Genomic DNA, 20,851 nt, shown 5'->3' with positions numbered 1-20,851 from the left:
GGTTGAGATGTTAAAAGAAGGCTACCTGGTTATCCGTCGGGCTTCCAGATGGCTGGGTGAGTACCTCCTCCTCTTCCTCATGGGCGAGTAGGACTTGCGTCTCCACCTCTTCCTGCTGACTTTGTGCTCGACGTCTGTTTCTCTGGAGCTGGACGCTCGCTCTCTGGATCGCAACCTGTTAGAGAAGCGTTGTCAAACTCAAATTCACGGTGGGCCAAAATTAAATCAATCTTTTTTCAAAGGACAACAACAAAGCAACCCGAGAAAATAAGAATATCCCTCAATAGAAATCCAAACTTCAAATTATTAACAGTCCCTGCCTCGGAGTGGATAAAGGGCATTAAAAAAAAACATGATTATATTTTTTGTGACAGCCGCATTGCTCCGCACACGACAAACGGGTCTGTCTTTTACTTTAGTGAACAGACAATCTGCCTCGCACCTGTCTTGGAAGTTAACCGTTTTTCATCTTTCGTTTGGCCATTTTTGGGGAAGGGGAAGAGTAAATTTGCTCGAGGAGACCGGTAGCATAGTTGCTAACGACTGCAACAGAAAGGGAAGGGGCGCTCGCCGGTCTAGACCGATGGGCCGACACACTGGCAAAGCATTCTGGGATTTGTAATATTAGTGACGCATGTGCTATATACTGGTGGGCCAGCTCTAATACACATTTGATATGGTCTTGTGGGCCAAATATAATTACATCGAGGGCCAAATTTGGCCCCCGGGCCTTAGTTTGACCTATATGCTGTAGAGACAGATGGGTCGTAAGTTTTTGTATTTTTGTGCAATGATTTTCCTTGAGGTGTGCCACAAGGCTCGATTTTAGGCACCCATTTTATTCTCTATTAACATGTGGGGTCGTTGCAAATATTTTTGAAATTCCTCTTATGATTTATGACATACATGTATAAAATGGATACATTTTATGTCATAGCATGTTCTTTTACATGTACTGTTTGCATTTGTGACATACAGTAATACGTACAGTACTGTCTCCTGCTGACTGCTTGGCCAGGTCACCATTGTAAATGAGACCTGGGCTTCAACTGGACTTCTGCCAGATGAAATGGAAAAAGTAAGAATTCAAGTTGACCTTCGTTGTTTGTGTCTGGAGTAGCTTCCTCGGGAGCTCACGCTACTCAAGCTGCCCCGCCGCCGCCTCAGGTCTGTCGAAAAGCTCGGCGAGTGAGAGTAGGAGTCGGAGCTGCAATGACAACCACCAACGAATCAACATCCCCACAAGAACTCGGCTGTGTCAGGAATCACTCCCTGAATGCAATCACTGCGTTGAGTGGACTTTTTGTTTGGACAATTTAGGCACTTCGGACCTGGCAGAGGACAGCGACGAGCTCGGAGAGTGTCGTCCCATATATCTGGAGCTTCCCGACGATCTGCTCCTCCTGAGTCCGCGACGCCACTCGGTGCTCGGTCGCCCCCTGGAGGACGTCTGCGGAGATCTTGGCGCGTCTAACCGATATCCCAAAGCATCGTGTTCTCTGGGAGGGAAGCACATCTTTTTAAGTTCAAGATTTCATTCTCGCCAACCGCACGATAGAGACACTAATGCGGTTTCCGAGGAATTTTGGCATCCCTCGAGGGTCATTCTGAAGCGGCGTACACATGACATCGGTACGTAATGCTATCAATGAATGTCATGAAAATAAAGAACACTGGTACCTTACGATTAGATGTCCTTCAATGACTCCATTTATTCATACTGTATTTCAAATCAATATTCCCCACTGAAATGAATTACAATGCCATTCATCCACGAAAGCCCCTTAAAAACACGTTTTGATAATGAAACACTGAATCCATTTAAAAAAAAATAAAAAATCAGACCACAGCACTCCCTGATTCGACGTCGAGATGTCATCCTGGCTCTCAGCTGATGCATCCTGTTGTCGAGAGACCGGACGTTGGCTAGCAACAGGCTAGGTAGCGGCGGTCGCGTAGCTATAGCCTCTCGCTTTACTACTTCGTCCACTCGGGCTCGTCGATTGAGCGGCACGCCTGCTGGGGTCGCCGGGGGGTCGGCGTAGGAGGAAGCTACATTCCAGGAGGTCCGAGGATAGCTGACGGTGAGCTTTTCCGATGTTCAGAAGCACTTCTCTGTCGCGTGTGTGTGGTGCAACCATGCCATTATACTGCCGTGTTTTGCGCCAACGATGCCTGAATGTCGCTGAGCGGAACGGAAGCAATGTTTCAAGGTGTTTGTAAGATTTGAAATGTTATTAAAGTCTTTTGGGATGGTTTGTGGTTTATTTATGGTTTAAACTATGAATATAAGCAATTGTAATCAGTTTTACGGCGTGTCAATTATTCAAGGAAATTCGCTATTCGGTAATGGCAGGGGTCCACTGAATGGTCGTTCGTAGTGGTGTCACATTTCGCAATGATCATTTCGATATTTTGATCCTCTATTCATCGTTTTGAGACCTTGTTTAGCTTAAAATTGTCCAAATCGTCGGAATTCCAGCCTCTCAGCATGTAAATATTCTCCGATTTCTGACGGATCTTACGGACCACTCCGGTAACTGAATCAGAATCAGAATCAGAATCCTCTTCATTTGCCGAGTATGCCAAAAACACTTGGAAACAGCTTGGGAATTTGGAACCAAAAGAAGTTGGAACCACTCTAGTACGACAACAGACAGCCATTTGACAGAAAATACTTTTGAGACATCAAAACACAAAAAAAAAAACACATGAGGGAGAGCCACTGAGCAATGAAAGGTGACCAGTAATGTGGTCATGCCGATACCTTTTTTTATGACAATCGTGCAAATGACGCCGAGTCCTCCAGCAATTTACGGCGGTTCGAAATGACTAATAGAGCAATCGTCTGGTACAGTGACCGTTGTGCAAATGGCGCAGACTTCAAGAAATGGGAGCGGTGTGATCATCTGGAACAATGTCAATTGTGCATCATCAATGTCCGCCTGTGCAGATTAATCCATGATCAAAAGAATTTTTTGTTACAGCCATACATACACCTACTGTGCAATGAACCTTTTTTTAAGTGTCATGTGACAAGTTTTCATTTCATTTTATCAATAATTAAAATGTAATAAAAGTCTCGTAACATTACAGTTGACAAAAGTACTGAAGTTATATTGAATTCGAAAAATAGCGTGATATCTTTCAACGTGAACTTCATCTCCAAATCGTCTGATGTTTTTTTATGCGGAATGGCGGCCTGTCATTGAGTGCGTCACCTCTTCGGGAGCGCGCCGGCGCCCGAGCCGTCTTCCCCGCCGGATGCGTAACTGGTCAGCGAGTTCCCCGAGTCGGAGGCGTCGTCCGCGCGCGGCCGCGGCCCGTCGCTGTCGTCGGCCACGCTCGACTTGCCGGACGGCGGCGACGACGTGTCGTTGCCGGAGTCGCAGTCGTGCGGGCGCCCGGCCCGCCGGCACGCTCGTCCTCGGAAAAGCTCGGACGAAAACATCTGCGGGCGGACAAAAGAGGCCGACAATTAGGAGCCCGAGCTGCCGCGTGGAGCCTGCAGCTAACTGCTTGAAATCATCTTCATATTCCCGTGAAAACAAACACGCGAAATGTTCTCTCTGTTTGACAAAAAATATCCTGAAACTCTCGACTCCTCAATCTTTGAAACGCTAAAAGAGACGTCATGCAAATTTGAGGCATGCAATTGAACACGAAAGAAATTCAATTTAAAGTCAGAATAGAGAAGAAACTGCGCTCTCACTAAAACACTTACAGTGGTACCCTTGGATTTACGAGTTGAGTCCGTTCGTCGCTGCGACGCTAACTCGAATCACTCGTATCTCAAATCAGCTGAGCGAACGGAATGGAAATTAGCCATCGGGAGAAAAGATGACGCCGTGAGTCAGCGTCAGCGTCGCCCAGCAAAAGGCCTTTCTCACTCTCGTTTTGGTTGTTTTGTAGTTTGTGGTGTCACAAAAGCAAAAACCGTTCTCGTAAAAGTCACCGTTCAAACGCTTGTTTTCTGCGCTTTTCGGTCAGAAATCGGTGGTGAAACCAACCCATGCTCTACTGTTGATTAGTACAGAACGGGAAAAGCTAGTCACAAAGTGCCCCCCCGCGAAAGAAGAGGGTCTACTCAGTCATTTGGTGGGCTTGGTTCTTATTGTGTCACAAAATTGGGCGGGTCTTCACAAATGATTCAAAATGCTCCAAAACATCTGGCAGTCAATCAGTTAATTGTTACTTTTTCTGTTCTCTGAACTTAATATTGAAAGTTTTGTTGTTGTTTTTTTCCATTTTTGGCCGTGCTTTTCTCACTTTCAACAGCTTCATCTTTTCATGGGCATGGTATTTGCAGCTTGGAAATTATTTTAACAGCGTTATAGCGTTTATATCATCCTGTTGCGTCAGTATCGTACAACATACTGATACTGAGTTTATTCTTCTTTACGTATTACGCTCGTACTACTTCGGGAAGTGTTTTTCATTGACTGCAATGTGAACTGATGGCGGGCGGATGTTGTGAAGTTCAGTGGAAGTTTGATTTTTTTTTTTCGCCCAAAACACAAAGCAAAAAAAACAACAACAACAACAACAACAAAAACCACGTCACGCAAACTTGACAAACTCGCAAGGGAAGGTACCACTGTTTATAAAAGAAACCCCCAAAAATCTAGCGGCTATCGCTCCCCGAAGAAGACGGAACAAAGGAAGGCGGGATGAGGCGGCCGAGAAGCCTCATTGGACAAACAAAAATGTCGTTTGAAGCTGTAGAAAAAGAAAATGGCGATGTGCCGTGGAGCGCCTTGACTACAGGTCACATGACTGAGCCCCTTTCCTTCTGCTCTTAGCCTAGCCTAGCCTAGCTTGAACACCCCTCAATCCGTGGGATAGCATCCACTTACCAATGGAGATTTCCTCCTTAGGGAAGGTGGAAGAAAAAGGGGGCAACATAAGTGCATCATTAGAGAGGTGAATTGGCAAGAAAAAGACAATCACTCAGCGCCACGAGGACTTTTTCTTTTTTTTAAGATTGATTTGACCCAAAAGCATGATTCAAATGAGCGTCTTTTCCCGCCGACATCGCTTGCAGATGACCTGCGCGGGCCGCAATACATTCAAACTAGTCACGGGTGTAACCGACATGAAACCACAGAGCTTTCTACGTGGAAAAACAAGCAGGGGGAAAAAATCTAAGTCATTGCTCGGGAAAGTCACGGGAAACCATTTTCTTGAGAAGTAATGACATTTCTACGAATACGCCTGACGATTGCGCTTATCGATGATCGATTCCTCTTACGTCGCAAATGAAATCGCCCCTCCACTTACAAACCGTATGCGACGCCTTTCGAGTCAGCGTCAGAAGGGCAAAATCGTGTAGAAATGAATTAATAATTCATGAATTGGTGGCTTGTTTAATAGCGGCCATAACGGCTTCTTACAGGGTGCTTGCAGGTTTTGCTCATTGTACGCAGTGTGTGACATATTATAGCCAACGTGTACTAGCAGGCGATGTGGAAGTGGCCAAACTTTCCGTCACGCAAGGTGACAAATGTGGCAAAGGTGGCCAGAAAGAAAGGAGCGTAAACCTGCTCCCAAACTGAGGAAGGTTTAGGTGAAGTCAAATGAAGCAAATATTGATTTCCTCTCATTTCAGTAGGAACAAATTGAACACTTCCAACACTTCTAGAACGAGAAAGAATATTTTTCTTTTTTCCTCGTCAGCTGGTTCGCATGCTAAAATGCTAGCTGCTGAAATGAAGTTGCAAAAAGGCTGTTCATCCCTTTTTAATCTTTTTGATAGAAATGCTAAATTTAAAAAAAATGAAATGTATTCATACAGTATTTCTGTTTGAAAATTCCCACTTAAAATGTTTCGAGACAAGAAAATACAGTTTGCTGCTAAGCACAAGGTGAACCTAAGAAATAAAAATTGCCGATTGCATTAAAAAGGAAACAAACTGGTTCATTTTTGCAATTTTGTATTCATAATTGCTCTTTAACCAAGCAAAGATAGTTGATCCTAATACTCGATTCGATAAAATGTTCAGTAAGAGAGTTAAGTACAAAAATATTCGATAGCTGCGGCCATCGACTCCCCAGTGCCATTGTCATATTGTCATATTTTTATGGCATTTTTTTTTTTTGACCTGTCCTGGTGCTGTTCAGCTGCATGGCCTTGCAGTATCGATCTGTATGCCTTTTGTGCTGGATCAGTTTAGCTGTGAAACAGTGGAGTTTGCAAAACGCTTTCAGCTTATTTTGAAATGTTTTAATTCTTCTGATGTTTATTGAAAATGCAGCCGGACAGAAAAGGGCTTTAAGGGGGGGGGGGGGGGGTTGGGCTCCACTCGAGTCGCAAATCCACGCTAAGCTAAAATCGTTCCCAATTAGATGTGCATTAATTGGCTTTTGTTTGTAGAATCACGGGCGATAAACCAACATTAGCAGCGACCGAAAAAGCGACCCTTTCAGCAAATGTGAAGCCACCTGAGCCAATTTGCATATTGAATTTACGACGACCCGATTAGTCTCGTTAAACGTTTGTCGAGCGGAAGCCGTCGATCGCGGGATTTCGGTTGCGTCCGTTTTGCAATTTGCCAAAAAATATTTCCGCCGTTCGTTCGGGATTTCTTTCCACGCGATTTCTTCATGTTGACGCTGATTCGAAACGCGTCGCTCGTTAGCACGCGTTGGACGCCACGTGTAAGTGGAGCGGCGGTCCCGCATATAAGGGGGGGCCAGACAAACAAAACCGTCACCATAAATGGAGCATTGTGGACAGGCAGCATTTTGCAAACAACACCGTCGGCTTTCTTTCAATTCAAATAAAATATGAACAGTTGCTAAAAGGTCTTTAGCACTCAACCAAATGAAAACTCAACACTGTAAACTCCCTTTCTCTTACCGCTTCTCCTCACTCGGGTCGCGGGCGTGCTGGCGCCTCCCCCAGCTGACTCCGGGCGAGAGGCGGGGTACACCCTGAACCGGTCGCCAGCCGATCGCAGGGCACATAGAAACAAACAAGCATTCGCACTCACATTCACACCTACGGGCAATTTCGAGTCTTCAGTTAACCTACCACGCATGTTCTGGGAATGTAGGAGGAAATACCAGAACACCCGGAGAAAATCCACGCGGCCACGAGGAGAACATGTAAACTCCAATCAAGCGAGGCCGGATTTGAGCCCGCAACCTCACAACTGTGAGGCAGATGTGCTAACCAGTCAACCACTGTTCCACCATATATATATATAGATATATATATATATCTATATATATATATTTAAATTTGTATGGATTTGTCAGTGCTGGAGAGCAAATATGCAAACGTTCCTGGTCCTCCTCGTCCTGGAGTTGAGCACTGAAATATTGACGAAGGCCGCAGCGCCCGATCGACGTTTCCCTCATCTTGCACCGAGAAGCTCGCGTTTTACGACGCGTATCTGCACACTCGCTTATATGACATCTCTCCCTTTGCTGCAAGGGCTGGTATAAAAAACAAAAACAAAATAAAAACAAGACAAGGTGAGAGTGACGAGAAGTAACTTACGGAGGCGCTGGGGTGGACGGTTTTTGCAGCGCCGCCGCTCGTCCACTTGGCCTCTGACGTTGGACGTGTTTCCTTTTTGTACGCCGTCTGTCTGCAAGCAAATCATCACAAACATCAACTACCCGCTGACTTATTTGACAAACACCTCGGATTTCATGACGTCAAAATCAAATGAAAAAATGTTAGGCACTCATCGAATTGGAAATGCTACATTGTAAACTGACCAATTCATCCATCCATCCATTTTCTGTGGCGCTTCTCCTCACGCGGGTCGCGGGCGCGCCGGAGCCTATCCCAGCTGTCGTCGGGCAGGAGGCGGGGTTACGCCCTGAACCGGTCGCCAGCCGATCGCAGGGCACATACAAACAAACAAACAACCATTCGCACTCACAGTCACGCCTGCGGGCAATTTAGAGTCTCCAATTCATGCATGTTTTTGCGATGTGGGAGGAAAGCGGAGTGCCCGGAGAAAAGCCACGCAGGCGCGGGGAGAACACGCAAACTAGAATTAAGTCATACCATTTTGAGAAATGTCATAGCGGAAATATGAAATATGAATAAATTGTAAGACGGGGAAAAATGTGATCATTTATCCGAGGGACGGCCGCTACTTTAATTATTGAATTTCCACCGAGCATCAGTTTCTTTGCTCTTTTCCTTGTCATCGCTTTTATCGCAAAACAGAGAAAATGTCAATTCATACTGATTTTTCATACTTTCTTCTTTTCGTGCCTGCAGAACCCGTTAACTGTGCATTTGAAAGCAAACCGCCAGAAGACTTTCCACCGCAAAAAATTCCCGTTGCCACAAGAAAGAAAAAAAAAAAAAATCATCTTCGAAGATTGTCAATATCGCGAGTGTTTCCTGCGGCGCTGCGATAAGAGTCACCTCTGCTTCAGCGGCCATCCGAGTCGATACTGTGATAACATCAAGTGAGGACGTCGCCTCACGCCACCCGCCGGATTTTAGCCTGACGAGTCTGACCGCAAGAAGATGTTACGTCAGATAAATTGCTCTCGAACGTTGTAATTCTTATCAAGGGTTCCAAAACTATTTTTCATTTGACTGATGACTCAACGACTAAGTCCATCCATTTTCTGTAGCGCTTCTCCTCACGCGGGTCACGGGCGTGCCGGAGCCCATCCCAGCTATCTTCTGGCGAGAAGCGGGGCACGCCCTGAACTGGTCGTCAGCCAATCGCAGGGCACATAGAAACAACCATCCGCACTCACAGGGGCGGAGCCCGAGGGGAGGCCGGGGTGGCGTTGGACCCCCCTGAAATCTGATTGGACCCCCCAGATGATTGACATATCACGGCACCGCACGTCTCGTGGAAAGGAGACGTGATTTGCATTTTGAAATCAGTGACGCCTTTTGACTGCTACGCCCGTCCCGTGCAGTAGTTGGCGCTGTGTACCGCAAAGAGTTGAAATCCACATTTATTAGGAAAAGAAGAAGAATCGGATTTCTGTCCACGTCACGACCTCATCCTAAGGTACGTCTGACGGTGGTGTCACTGTTTAAAATCACTGTGGTGTTCAGATAGGACAGGGGTGTCAAAGTCATTTTTGTCACGGGCCACATTGCACTTATGACTTCCCTGCTGCCAATTCTACATGACTCGTGCAGTCACTGTCGTCGTCTGGCCACGCCGCGCTATCGGCATATCTGTTGTTGACCAATACTGGCCACTCATGCCAGAGTAGCATCTGCTCCATTTGCACACTGACTGAGGAGGATCTGCAACATTTGCACCATCGACATTGTCCCAGATTATCGCACGACTCGCGTGACGTCTCGGCGCCCTTTGCACAATGCTATTGCAATATTAGTCTTTCGAACTGCTCTAAGTGCGAGAGGACAATTGTCCAAAAAAAAAAATATATGTTTAATGTAGCGGCATTACCAGATAACTATTAACCCTTTATTTTTTTTACATTTTTTTGGTCAATGTCTTTCTGTCTCTCTGTCAATTGACTGTCTGTTGTCGTACTAGAGCGGCTCCGACTACGGGAATGAATCAATGATTCCGAACCCAATCACAACAAAGACACTTTCAGTGGACATTTTAGGAAATAACCAGGTCAGCTATATAAAAACCCCTTTAGTTCTAGTTAGTTATGACAAAACATAGTCTATATTCTTTTATCATATAATCCCACAGTTTCTGTGGCATTTTTATGACTTCAATAGTTCTTTGTTGTCGTGTGACTTTTTCAAATGTACCTCGTCGCTGAATTGTGTGTTTCCCTTCCCTGATGGTGTCTCAAGATAAGATAACTGCGCGAATCGGCCTTTCTACCTTGACTCCCTCCCATTTGAGTTGAACTGCGCGTTTGTTCTTCAGAAACGGGGGGGGGGGCGCCAAGCCACTGCAAGTTCCTCTCTGACTGCCTCTCTATTTGCAAAGATTTCATTCAAATGACAAAAGACAAGATTGTTTCCTGATTTAATTCCAAAACATGAGTAAGTCCAGTTTTATTTCAATCCCTTTAATTAGCGAGGATTCAATTCATCATTTCAGCCCTGGAGTCAACGACCTGTGTATATTCCACCAGACCGGCAACCAACGGTTATTTTGAAAATCAATCTGTTGATTATTTTTGGGATTAATCAGATTTTGTCGCAATTGAAAAACATTATAATACAGCGTTTTATCCAAAAACAGGACATTATTTTAAATGGACAGAGCAGAAAACGCACACACAAAAACTGATTATGAAAAATGGATGGATGGGCGTTGTAATATTACAACAATCAATCAATCAACGTTTGAATCCCAAGAATTCTTGAATAAGTGGGGAAGTGTTTTTGGGATTGGTCCCCCCACCCTACAAAAAAATGTGAATAACAAATGAAAAACACTTCAAAAGACAAAATTGGAAAAGACATTTAAAAAAAAAGAAAGAAAAAAAGATGAATCCGTGCGTGCCAAACCCCGTGCGCGTGGGGGTCTACTGTAGTTCTAATTCGGACCGATTCAGCATCTAAGCATTTAAATCAATGTCAAATCGAATCGAATCACAAGCTAAAGAATCGAAATCGAATTGAAGAGCAACCTAGAGAATCGAACGGTGAGGTTCGGAACAATAGCCGGCCCAACCGCGAAAACGGCCACCAACAAACCGAACGGGTGCTTGAAGATGGAGCGAGGCGTGTTCTGTCCCACCTGTCCTCTGCGGACGGCGGGCGGTCCGACGCCGACCTCCCGTGGCGCCGTTTCCCACGCCAGCCGGTCCGAGAGCTGAGGAACACAAATGGAAAGACATTTTATTATTGTAGGATTATTAGCACTGTCCTAAAATCACGAGAAAAAAGTTTTGTCCGAGAATCAAGTCATAATGTTACAATAATAAAGGAATCATTTTTGTGACAACATACTTGTAACATTACCAGAGCAAGTAGCCATACATACTGCAATAGTCAATGATGTCAATTTACGTCATCATTAATACGAGAATAAAGTTGTCATTTTGTAGGACAAAGAAGTCGGAATATTACTAGAATAAAGCTGTAACTTGCACGAGAAGTCATTCATTACAAATACTTATGTGCAGAAATGTGTACGAGAATTAAGACATTGTATTACGAGAATACTCTTAATTACTTAAGCACTAGAATAAAGTTGTCAAACTGAGAAATTTGTCACTATTTGTATGCGGATCAAGTCAAAATATCACAACAATAACCTCGGAATTAGTTTTGAGAATATATCAAGTCGTAATATTACCGTTGTTATCGTTTGTACGAGAATAAAGACGATATACAAGAAAAAAACATTTAACTGGTATGACAATAAAGCCAGAACAACACGAGACAGAAAAGAAAACATTTTGTACGACAGTGAAGCCATAACTGCAAGAAACAAGTTGTCATTTTGTACAAGAATGCAAACAATATTCCAGGAAAAAAGGTGGTTAATTGCGCAAAATGTTACGAGAAAGAGAAGACGTTGCAAGTAAATAGTGGGAAGTTGTACAAGAATCAAGTCAATCGGTACAAGAATAAAGACGTTCTAAAATGAGATTCCAAGAAAATCAAGTGGTAACATTACCAGGAAATGTCATTTTATGGCAAAATCGTAATTTCATGAAAAAGGGGATGAGAAAAAAAATTCCTATCATTACGCGAAACACATATTGCGTGTGCAGGAAAAAAGAGAAGCGAGTCAAACTTTGGAAATGTTTTTCTTCTTGTTTTGTCCCATCCGCGACTGACCTTTTCTTGCGTTTGCGCTCATCCTTTTTCTTCCGCTTGAAACCGGAGGAGCCGCTGGAAGCAAACACAGCCAAACACGACAACGGCTTCAGCTTCTGCACTTGCAAACCATTCAAACATGTTTTGCTCCATTTGTCGACCTGGGCTGTGTTGAAAATCACTTCTCATCACCAACTAACTAACTAACTAGTAACTCACTAAAGACTCTCAAGCACTTTATTACAACATGCAGTCAGGAAATAAACGCGTAATAAGCACGTTTATGCACGGGCAATTTACATCGAGTGAATGCATTTGTACTTTTTTTTTTTTTTTTTTTTTACTTTCGTACTTAAGTAAAAGCAACAACAAAAAACTACAAGCTCGTCAATGTACTTAAGTACAGGAATTGAATCACTATTTCTACTTTTACCAGAATATACTTGACTATAAACATTCATTTTTGCTTTTGTCCTGAAGTACATTTCAGTCTGTACATGTTTTTTTTTTTTTTTACCCTGTCCTACAAAGTTAAAATAAGTACTTTTACTTGAGTATGTTGCGTAAGTAACATAACTGACCGTAAAATGTATTTGTACTTTGCGCGTACAGTCATTTGTTTGATTCCCATCACAGACACTGTGTATAAACATTACCATGGCAAAAATTCTCAATTCAAGCGACATACCCGTGTTTGGACTTTTTGGTGGTATATCTGGAAGGAGAAATGAGAATTTGGATCAGTTTCTATACAGTGTAACGTTGCTTTTAAGACGTATGATGGAAGCAAAGGAGGCGACGCCTACCGATGCCGCTTGTTCTTCTTGGAGCTTTTCTTCTTCTTCTTTTTCTTCTTCTTCCTAAGCGGAGAGAGGCTGCGGGAGGGCAACCTAAAAGTATCAATTCGAAAGTGAATCTCCACTCCTGTACTTTGCAGGATACGGACAAGTCCAAATTGAGAGTGGCGCGCCTTCAGTGTAGTACCACCTTGCGCCACAACGTGCCTGGCAGCAGTACTGAGCTCTACTGGAGAACGTGCAGCGTGATTAAAAGATGAGACGTAAAAGGCAGAGAGGGTCCAAGCCCAACTCCACTGCACAAAAATAAAGTTGTAATATCGTGAGGGGAAAAAAATCCAATTTACAAAAGAATGAAGTCGAACTTTTATAAGAATAAAGTTGTGTGAGTACAAAGTTTTTTTCATCATATCACTACTTTTCCCCTGAAATATCACACAAAGTTGTAATTCTATGAGAAACAACATCACAAGAATAAAGTCGCAGTATTTCGAAAAAGTCAAGAATAAGATCACAGCTCGGAGGTTGCTGGTTCAAATCCGGCCCCGCCCGTGTGGCGTTTGCATGTTCTCCCCCGTGCCTGCGTGGCATTTCTCCGGGTACTCCGCTTTCCTCCCACATCCCAAAAACATCCACGATAGGTTGATTGAAGTCTCTAAATTGCCCGTAGGGTTAACGTGAGTGCGAATGGTTGTTTGTTTCGACGTGCCCTGCGATTGGCTGGCGACCAGTTCAGGGCGTACCCCGCCTCTCGCCCGAAGATAGCTGGGATCGGCGCGCGCACTTAGTGAGCCTGCATGTTCGCTTACAAGCGTTAGTGCTAGCACGAGCGTGCTAGGCTACATAACGTCTTGTCGCCTGCTTGCGAGCCGTATCGTATTCAAAGTAAGTGAACATACCTCAAGCGAGCTTGAAACAAACGTCCTCTCCCGAATACCGGTGACCACCAACACATTTTTCCCCAATTTGTTCTCACAATCCATTGTTGTCGCCATGGTAACGAGTACCCAGTCGCGTTTGAGTTGACAAGACGAAGCCCGGTGATCGTTAACAAGGGCGGCCGCGACTTAATGGTTAAGATCGTTGCCCGCCACCGTGGGGGACCTCGGTTCAAGACCCCCGACCGGACCGTCCGCCGACATCCCCCGGACTCACGGCTGCGGTGTCCTCGAGCGAGACGCCGATACCCCGAAATGCTCCCCGGGCGCTTCGGCCGCCCCCTGCTCCAATGTGTTCCGCTAACATGTGTATGTGTTCAGTGTGACGGGTAAAATGCACAGAACAACTTTTGCATGCATGTTCATGACAATAAAAGGTGATTTTTCTTCCGGTGATCGTAAAAAACAGGATGCGGTGGTATCGGAATACAACATTTTATTGCAGTAGTCTGACAGAGTGCAATCGTGAAAGAGTGTAAATTTGTCTTGTCGTCTGATCCGGCCGGGCATCACGTGTTGTCTGTCCCACGCCGCCGACATATTGCAGATATTTACAGTACTATGACAAAAGACACGCAACAAGGCTACAAATAAACTAGCTTTGGATTCAAATACACTGTACACAACGGGGACGCAGAGTAAATTACGACTTTAAAGCCGATCAGCATCAAATGCTAATTATCGGCCGATACCGATCAGGCCGATCAGAACGGTGTAAAGTCTAAAAAAAAAAAAAAAAACTCACATTCTGACAAGAAGAATGTTGTAACATTTTCAGAAAAAAGTTGGAATATCATGAGGCAAAAAATACATTGAGGAAAATTCTTACAAGAAAGAAGTCATATATTTAAAATCCTATTTCTTCAAAAATAAAGTAGCAATATAACAAAAATATTGATTTAACATGTCATAAGTTTAAGTGTGTTTTAATGCATTTTAATGTGTTTAAAGTGCATTAGAGGGGTAAAACTATATATTTTTTAAAAATGCTCTCTCAAAATAGCATATTTTCACCAATGGTTTCCGTAACCCGCGCCATAAATGGGCGTCGGCTGTACCCGCGAAAAAGGAAACTCACCTTCTCCTCGGCCTTTTGCGCTCGGACTTTCGCTTCTTCTTCTTCTTGGCTTTGGGCTGCAGTGACAGCTCCTCGCCAAAGGAGGCGCTGCAGGGCGGGGGGAAAAAAACATTGCATGAGAATAGGGTCGCAACCAAGGGTGGGGGGGGGGAAAGAAATGTGTAATATTACGAGAGCATAATTACAACTTGGATTTGGACAAAGTTGTTATATTCCGAAGGGGGGGGGGAAGGTGAAAAAAAATTAGATGGGAATAAAGTTGGAACATTGCAAGAAAAAAGGTTTTACTTTTAAAAAAAAGTTTCAATATTACGGGGGGGATTATTCTCACACAAGAATGAAGACACAATTTCACAGGAAAATTCATAATTTATATAAGGATAATGCTTCAATGTTGAGGAAAAAAAAGTAACATTAGGAGAAAAAAAAAAAAAGAAAGCTCACGGAGTAAACGTTTTTGTGCAGCGAGGTCCATCTGTCCTGACTCTTAAAAGAAAATCTATTGGTTCACATTAGTTCATTCTACCGTAGATCCGATAACCCCAAACCAAACAAATGTTTCTAAAGGTTGGAAAAATATCAATAAAGTCACCGATGGATCGACGACAAAAAAATCGTTCGTCGTTCCACCCCTAATATACACGAAGAAGATGATCCCAATTGCCAATTTTCACCGATCGCAGTTTGTCTGGAACGAATCCATCGCAATAAACGGGGATTCCATCTCAAACGAAAATCTGATGCGGCGCCGTCGGTAGCGCAAAGAGCGCGTGCAGCGACAAAGTGCTTTCAGTAATCAAGGAGCCTTCTCAATAAATGAGCCTCGTGAACGTACTCGGCGGTTTGGGAGCATTAGGCGCCCGGACGCATCACACGTGATTAGGCTCAGCCGGCCCGGCTAGCCTCCGACGCTAATCGCAACACTTTGTCATTCATTAAGGCGCGCACTCTGTGTCCGACGGGTGTGCGTGTGTGCACGTGCGTGGCACATCATTTGCATGTTTTAGTGCCAAAAGCAAAGTTTGTTTGCAGGAGGTGCCGCAATTGAAAGAGACGGCGGGCCAGACGTCGATTCATTTTACGCCTTTCCTCGGGAAATCATGGAGGATGACAAAAAGGATTTGAAGGGAATGAAGGCGGAGCCAGAAAAAAAATGATCCATCAAGAAAAGAGTGACTTTAGTATGTCGTCATATTTGGAGAAAAAAGTTGTACGAGTTGAAGAAATTCTCAACATTTGAGAATGAAGGCGTAGTATTATGAGGGGGCGAAAGTCATACTTCCGAACAAGTATATTATTAAAAAAAAGAATATTGCTACAAAATAAAGTTGTCATCTGTACAGTAATTCAATCCTAATATTACAAGAACCGGTTGGAATTTATACAAGAATGAAGTCGTAATATTATGGGAAAATACCTACGTACTTTCGAATGACAATCTTGCTACATTGCAAGAAAATGTCGTCATTTGTACAATCAGTAAGGTGGAACATTACAAGAAATTGTTTTTTCATTCGTACGAGGAGGAAGCCATTGTATACTGGCTCCGCCACAAATCCTTTTTGAGTGCTGGCCCCTGGCCCTGACAGAAGCAGCAGTGGCCCCCGGATAGGCACGGTATAACACGAGAGCTTTCATCACGAGAGAGCGAAAGTGCTAACATTGGAATAAACAGTTGGAATTCAAATGAGAATTCAATGAAGAAAAGTTACTTTGTGACAACGAGGTCAAAATATTACGAAGAAACGCAAATGTGAAAAAAATTGCCGGAAATAAATACATCGGAAAATGAATTTCATGGGAATGAAGTGAAACTATTACGAGAGCCAAAAGTGCTAACATAATGACCCAAAAAATGCCATTTATAGGAGAATAAATTGGAAAATCACCGGGGGAAAAAGTTGGAATTTTGCAAGTGGAAATATTGCGAAAGAAAAAGTGCTAACATTATGAAAGAAAATGATGATCGTTGTTGCGCTAAAATCTGTTATTGTCAACACGTTAAATCTTTTCGAAGCACGCATCCGAAAGCGGGGAAAGGTTTTGAATCATGACTCGTCATCATCTTTGCGCTCTGTGATCTCGCTCACCTCTTGGCCCGGCGGCTGCGGCGGCGGCGGCGGTGGCGATGGCGGTGGTGTTTCTTCCCGCCAATAGGGGGCACCGTGGAGTCGGCGTCGTCACGTGGCTGGAGAAAACAGTTTCAGTTTTACTACACTGATGACATCATATTCGAGGAAAATGATTCCAACTTATTTTCTCATCCAGTCAAGCCGTGCCGTGCCGTAGTGCGGATTTTCGCCATATTGTTCTTTTGATATGCCTGCGAGAATTGTCGTATGTTCTGTTTGTACGTGTTGCTGCTCCGTGTTTGCGTTTGAATGTTTGTAATTAAAGTGACATCCATGCTCATATTCGTTGGCTCGTTAGCTTGTCCATTGTGTTTAGCATAGAAAAAGTTCACACTTACCTAATATTACAAATTAAAAGCTGGTAAAAGTTAGACATTTGGGAAGAGGGGGGTTATAAATTCAGACTACTTGTAATATTACAACTTAATTGTCGTACAAATTCTGGCTATTTCTCGTATTATTCTGATTATTTTTGACTAAATTGTGACTTTATTGGTGTAAAATTACAATAAATGCTTTTTTTCCGACCCAATGTTAGCTACCCGACTAAAGTAATAGTGAGACTTAATTCTCGTACACATTCTATTTCTTGTAATATCGTGACTTTGTCTTACTGAACTTCAACTTTATTGCTGTCAATTTACAACAGTTTTTTTTGATGTTCCCATGTTAGCAACCCGAGTAAACCAATACTAAGACCTAATTTTTGTGCGAATTCAAACTTTTTTTGTGGTCTCTACATTGTCGTTGGAAAATACGACATTTTTCTCGTAACGCTATGACTCCGTTCTCATATGAATTGCACTCTTTCTCATCATAGTACGACTGACTTCATGATTGTACCAATTATGAAAAACAACAACAGTCATTTTAGGAGATTCGAATTTTGTTTTTAATTTTCATTGCAGATGGTGGGGTCACCTTGGGGTCAGCGGCCATCTCGTCCGTCTGGTGGTCGTCCGGCGCTTGGTCGGCCTTCGCCTCTGGACTAAAAGACAAACAAAAAAATTTGTTTTGTGGTCGGAGCGACACAAAAACCAATCGGGCAGATTTAGCGCGCTGGCTTCGCCCTTTTTTTCCCCGAGGGCGAGCACATTTTGCACTCCGACTTGTCGGAACGCTTCTTCGCTCGGTCCGACACTTTCGGGCGGCAGATCTTTTCAATGGAGGGGAGAGGCACGGCGTCCTTTCATTATGGCGTCCCGCTCTCGTAAACGAAAACAAAGTCCAATCATACATTTGTCATCCCAGCTCTCGAAATTCAGACCATCGATCTGTTCCTTGCCGATAAAATCCGGGCACAATTCAGTCGTTTGCCAAAAGCACGAAGAAAGACGAGCGAGCGACGAACAATGGAGCCCAGAGCACCGTGCAACGCTAGGAGGCTGTCAAACAAGGGTTAGGGTTGTGTGAGGAGAAGCGGCTCAGAAAACGGATGGATGGATGGATGGATGGACGAAATTTCAGATTGCTAATACGATTTGAAGCAAGATTTGGAAACAAGATAACAATCAACAAATGTCTTTCTGCGCCCTTCGCACAATGGCCATTGCACCGGACTATTGTTCTCTCAGTCATTTCAAACTGCTCGAATTGCCAGAACTCTGCATCTTTTTGGCACAATTGTAAACAAATATATATAATTCATTCATTTGAAAAAGGTCACTGACGGTGTTGCGGTCCGCCGGCCTGACGCAGCGCGGGTTCAGTTCCGGTGACGGTGCGAATGTGAGCGCGAACGCTTGTCAGCGCCCCGAAGTCGGCCGGGATAGGCTCCGGCGCCCCGCGGCCCTAACCGGGATAAGCGCTGTTGAAAATGGATGCATGGATCATTTTACAAAAATAAAAACTAGATTGTACCGGCATTACCGGCATGTCTTTATGTCTCACAAGTAAGCAAAAGGCTCCGACCACAGGAGGCAAATTGCTCGTGATTCCGATTCTGAAATGTGAATATTTTCCAAACGTACTTGTCATTTTTTGCACCAGAACGATGGGAAGATTTTTTGGAATCGTCGTTATGAATAGCTTATTAGGCCAGGAATATACTGATCCGGCCCACTTGCGATCAAATTGGGGTGAATGTGACCAGGGCTCCACATCCGAACTTGTTTTGCTCAAACAGTCACGCAACATTTGCTCGTGTTTATTTTGGATTGAAGAATTTCTTTTGGGGCAAAAACCTGCAGACTCTTACCTTGAATTAATGTTTGTTTATTAAAACCCATTACATACTTAAGTCTTCTTGATACTCGCGCTGACGTCACTGCGGGTATCCCGCACGCAGTTTGCCTTTATACTCGAGCGCAGTTTTGAAAATGTACTGCAGTTCACCTCCCAGTCGCGGGTGTCGCTACGGCTGGTAGTGGGTGGAGCTTCCACTGCATTTTCTGCCCGTTTCTGGTAGCCGTTCTTGCTTTCCTTTCCGTAACGAGGAACAAAGCGACAACAGTGGCGACCCTGGAACAAATGGACCGAGATGACCTAATGATACGTTGAATTATGCTGCAAAATCGATCGAGAAGACGGTCACGGTCATCACAGCATGTGACTAAAACGGGCCGATCACAAGAGATGACCTCCGAGGCATTTTTTGCCGTGTGCGCGAGCGACGCGGAGGGGCCGCGCGGGCCAGCGCGTCGGTCACGTGATGCAACGCGAAGTGTAAAGAGGCCTTGACTCGCACATTCACACGTCGTCCATTTCGTTCCCTGTACGTGTTTTGGCGACAGCGTTCGCAGCTCGTCAAACTCAGCCGTCAGCAGTGACGTCAGCAAAAGGCTTCACGAATGGACCAATGAGCAAACACCGTGTGCGGGCAGCGCTCATGGGAGTCGTCTGACATCGCACGAGGTTGTTATTCCGGATGTGGTTTGGAAAACTACAATTGAAATTCACCCACATTTTGGTCACGTGTCAAGCCCCGACTGTGACCCCTGAACTCAAAGGAGTTCGACACCCCTGGCGGATAAGCGCCGATTCCCACGACAGCCGGTCTTTAACGCGCAGCTCCAAAACGGAGCGGAGGCGTTAGACCAAACACGCGTCCAATTAGATAGCGTCAGAGCCAAATGTGTTTAAGCGGCGACTCGGCTGGCTGACGGATGAGAGTTCGCGACTGGAAAGGGAAGTGTGGAAAAAAATCAACAGCTGCTCCGACACAATGAGAAAAGCCATCTGGCTGCTGCGACGTCATCAGCCAATTAAAGGAGTATCATTTAGGAAGCTCGCGTGTGCAAATAGCTTCGTGTGTGTGTGTGTGTGTGTGTGTGTGTGTGAGACGCGGAAGCTCATTTAAAGTCTTGTCGGACCGTCACCACCCGCCTCCAATTATACGCCGTCGCGTTCACTTGCTGCCGTGTGGAAGTAATCCCTGACACTTTATAAACACACACACACACACACAAACGCGCGCGTGCACATGCGTACGCACGGCTATAGCGATTTTCACAGTGCTTCACTTTTTCCATATTGTGTCATGTGAGAGGCCTCACACACACACACACCATGATAACGACATCGCTATATCTGTTTTTGAAAATCTGTAATGCGCCAAATCCCGAATAAATCAACCGTGGAATTGCGAGGGATTACTGTATTTAAAGAGCTGACGTTGGAAATAAGAAAATCAGACAAAAATCCCCACCCCTGAGAAGTTTCATGACATTTGCATCGGCACGGCCAAAAACGGCAGCCACAAACGGGCAGCATACGAGCCGCAGATCGGAACCGACACGCCGAAAGAGAATCCTCGGCGCGGCCAGACGAACGGCCGCTTGAATTGACACTAAAGCCCAAATCCCATCGCGGGCGCGGCTCACCTTATCGTCCGTCCCTCGGCTCGGCGTCGGCGCGCCGATCAATGAGCGCGCGACCTTGGCCTCAAAGTCGGATAACAAATTGCTTCATCCGGGCCGGCGCGGCCTGTTATTTCGAGAGCCGGTGCGGCGAGTCCATTATCTTTTTATGGAAAGAAGCTTCATTCAATTTGCGCTCGATGGTTTCATTACGCTTAAAGTGTCAGGGAGGCCGCGGCTGTCGAGGTCCTGCGGGGGCGCGGGCGCTCGTTTCAGACGCTGCCCTTTGTTCCTCGAGAAGGAACAAGCAACGCGGGGAAACGGGTGGGAAATAAGACATTTCCTCCTTGTTCTTTCCCCACTGGGGTTGTAGAGTCGCGTCTTGAGATTTGAGTGACCTGACTTTGA

General features: G+C 44.7%; 1 protein-coding gene across 2 annotated transcripts in view; it reads right to left on the bottom strand.

Moving 5' to 3' along the window:
* srrm4 (serine/arginine repetitive matrix 4) overlaps nucleotides 1–20,851 on the bottom strand; it is a 42,419-nt gene that overhangs the window by 5,323 nt on the left and 16,245 nt on the right. For both annotated transcript variants that reach the window (XM_061671337.1, XM_061671336.1), the window contains exons 2-13: nucleotides 17,568–17,634; nucleotides 16,605–16,702; nucleotides 14,515–14,601; nucleotides 12,508–12,591; nucleotides 12,390–12,416; nucleotides 11,723–11,776; nucleotides 10,674–10,748; nucleotides 7,505–7,595; nucleotides 3,222–3,451; nucleotides 1,332–1,499; nucleotides 1,097–1,207; nucleotides 26–175 (exon numbers count right to left, since the gene is read on the bottom strand). In XM_061671337.1, the coding sequence (XP_061527321.1) occupies nucleotides 26–175; nucleotides 1,097–1,207; nucleotides 1,332–1,499; nucleotides 3,222–3,451; nucleotides 7,505–7,595; nucleotides 10,674–10,748; nucleotides 11,723–11,776; nucleotides 12,390–12,416; nucleotides 12,508–12,591; nucleotides 14,515–14,601; nucleotides 16,605–16,702; nucleotides 17,568–17,634 (1,242 nt within the window). The remainder of the gene's footprint in view (nucleotides 1–25; nucleotides 176–1,096; nucleotides 1,208–1,331; nucleotides 1,500–3,221; nucleotides 3,452–7,504; nucleotides 7,596–10,673; nucleotides 10,749–11,722; nucleotides 11,777–12,389; nucleotides 12,417–12,507; nucleotides 12,592–14,514; nucleotides 14,602–16,604; nucleotides 16,703–17,567; nucleotides 17,635–20,851) is intronic.

The sequence above is a fragment of the Phycodurus eques genome, chromosome 3, assembly GCF_024500275.1.
Source record: "Phycodurus eques isolate BA_2022a chromosome 3, UOR_Pequ_1.1, whole genome shotgun sequence".
In the NCBI taxonomy this organism is placed as follows: Eukaryota; Metazoa; Chordata; class Actinopteri; order Syngnathiformes; family Syngnathidae; genus Phycodurus; species Phycodurus eques.
The sequence above is the reverse complement of the archived record's forward strand: the minus strand, read 5'-3'. Positions and strand labels throughout refer to the sequence as shown.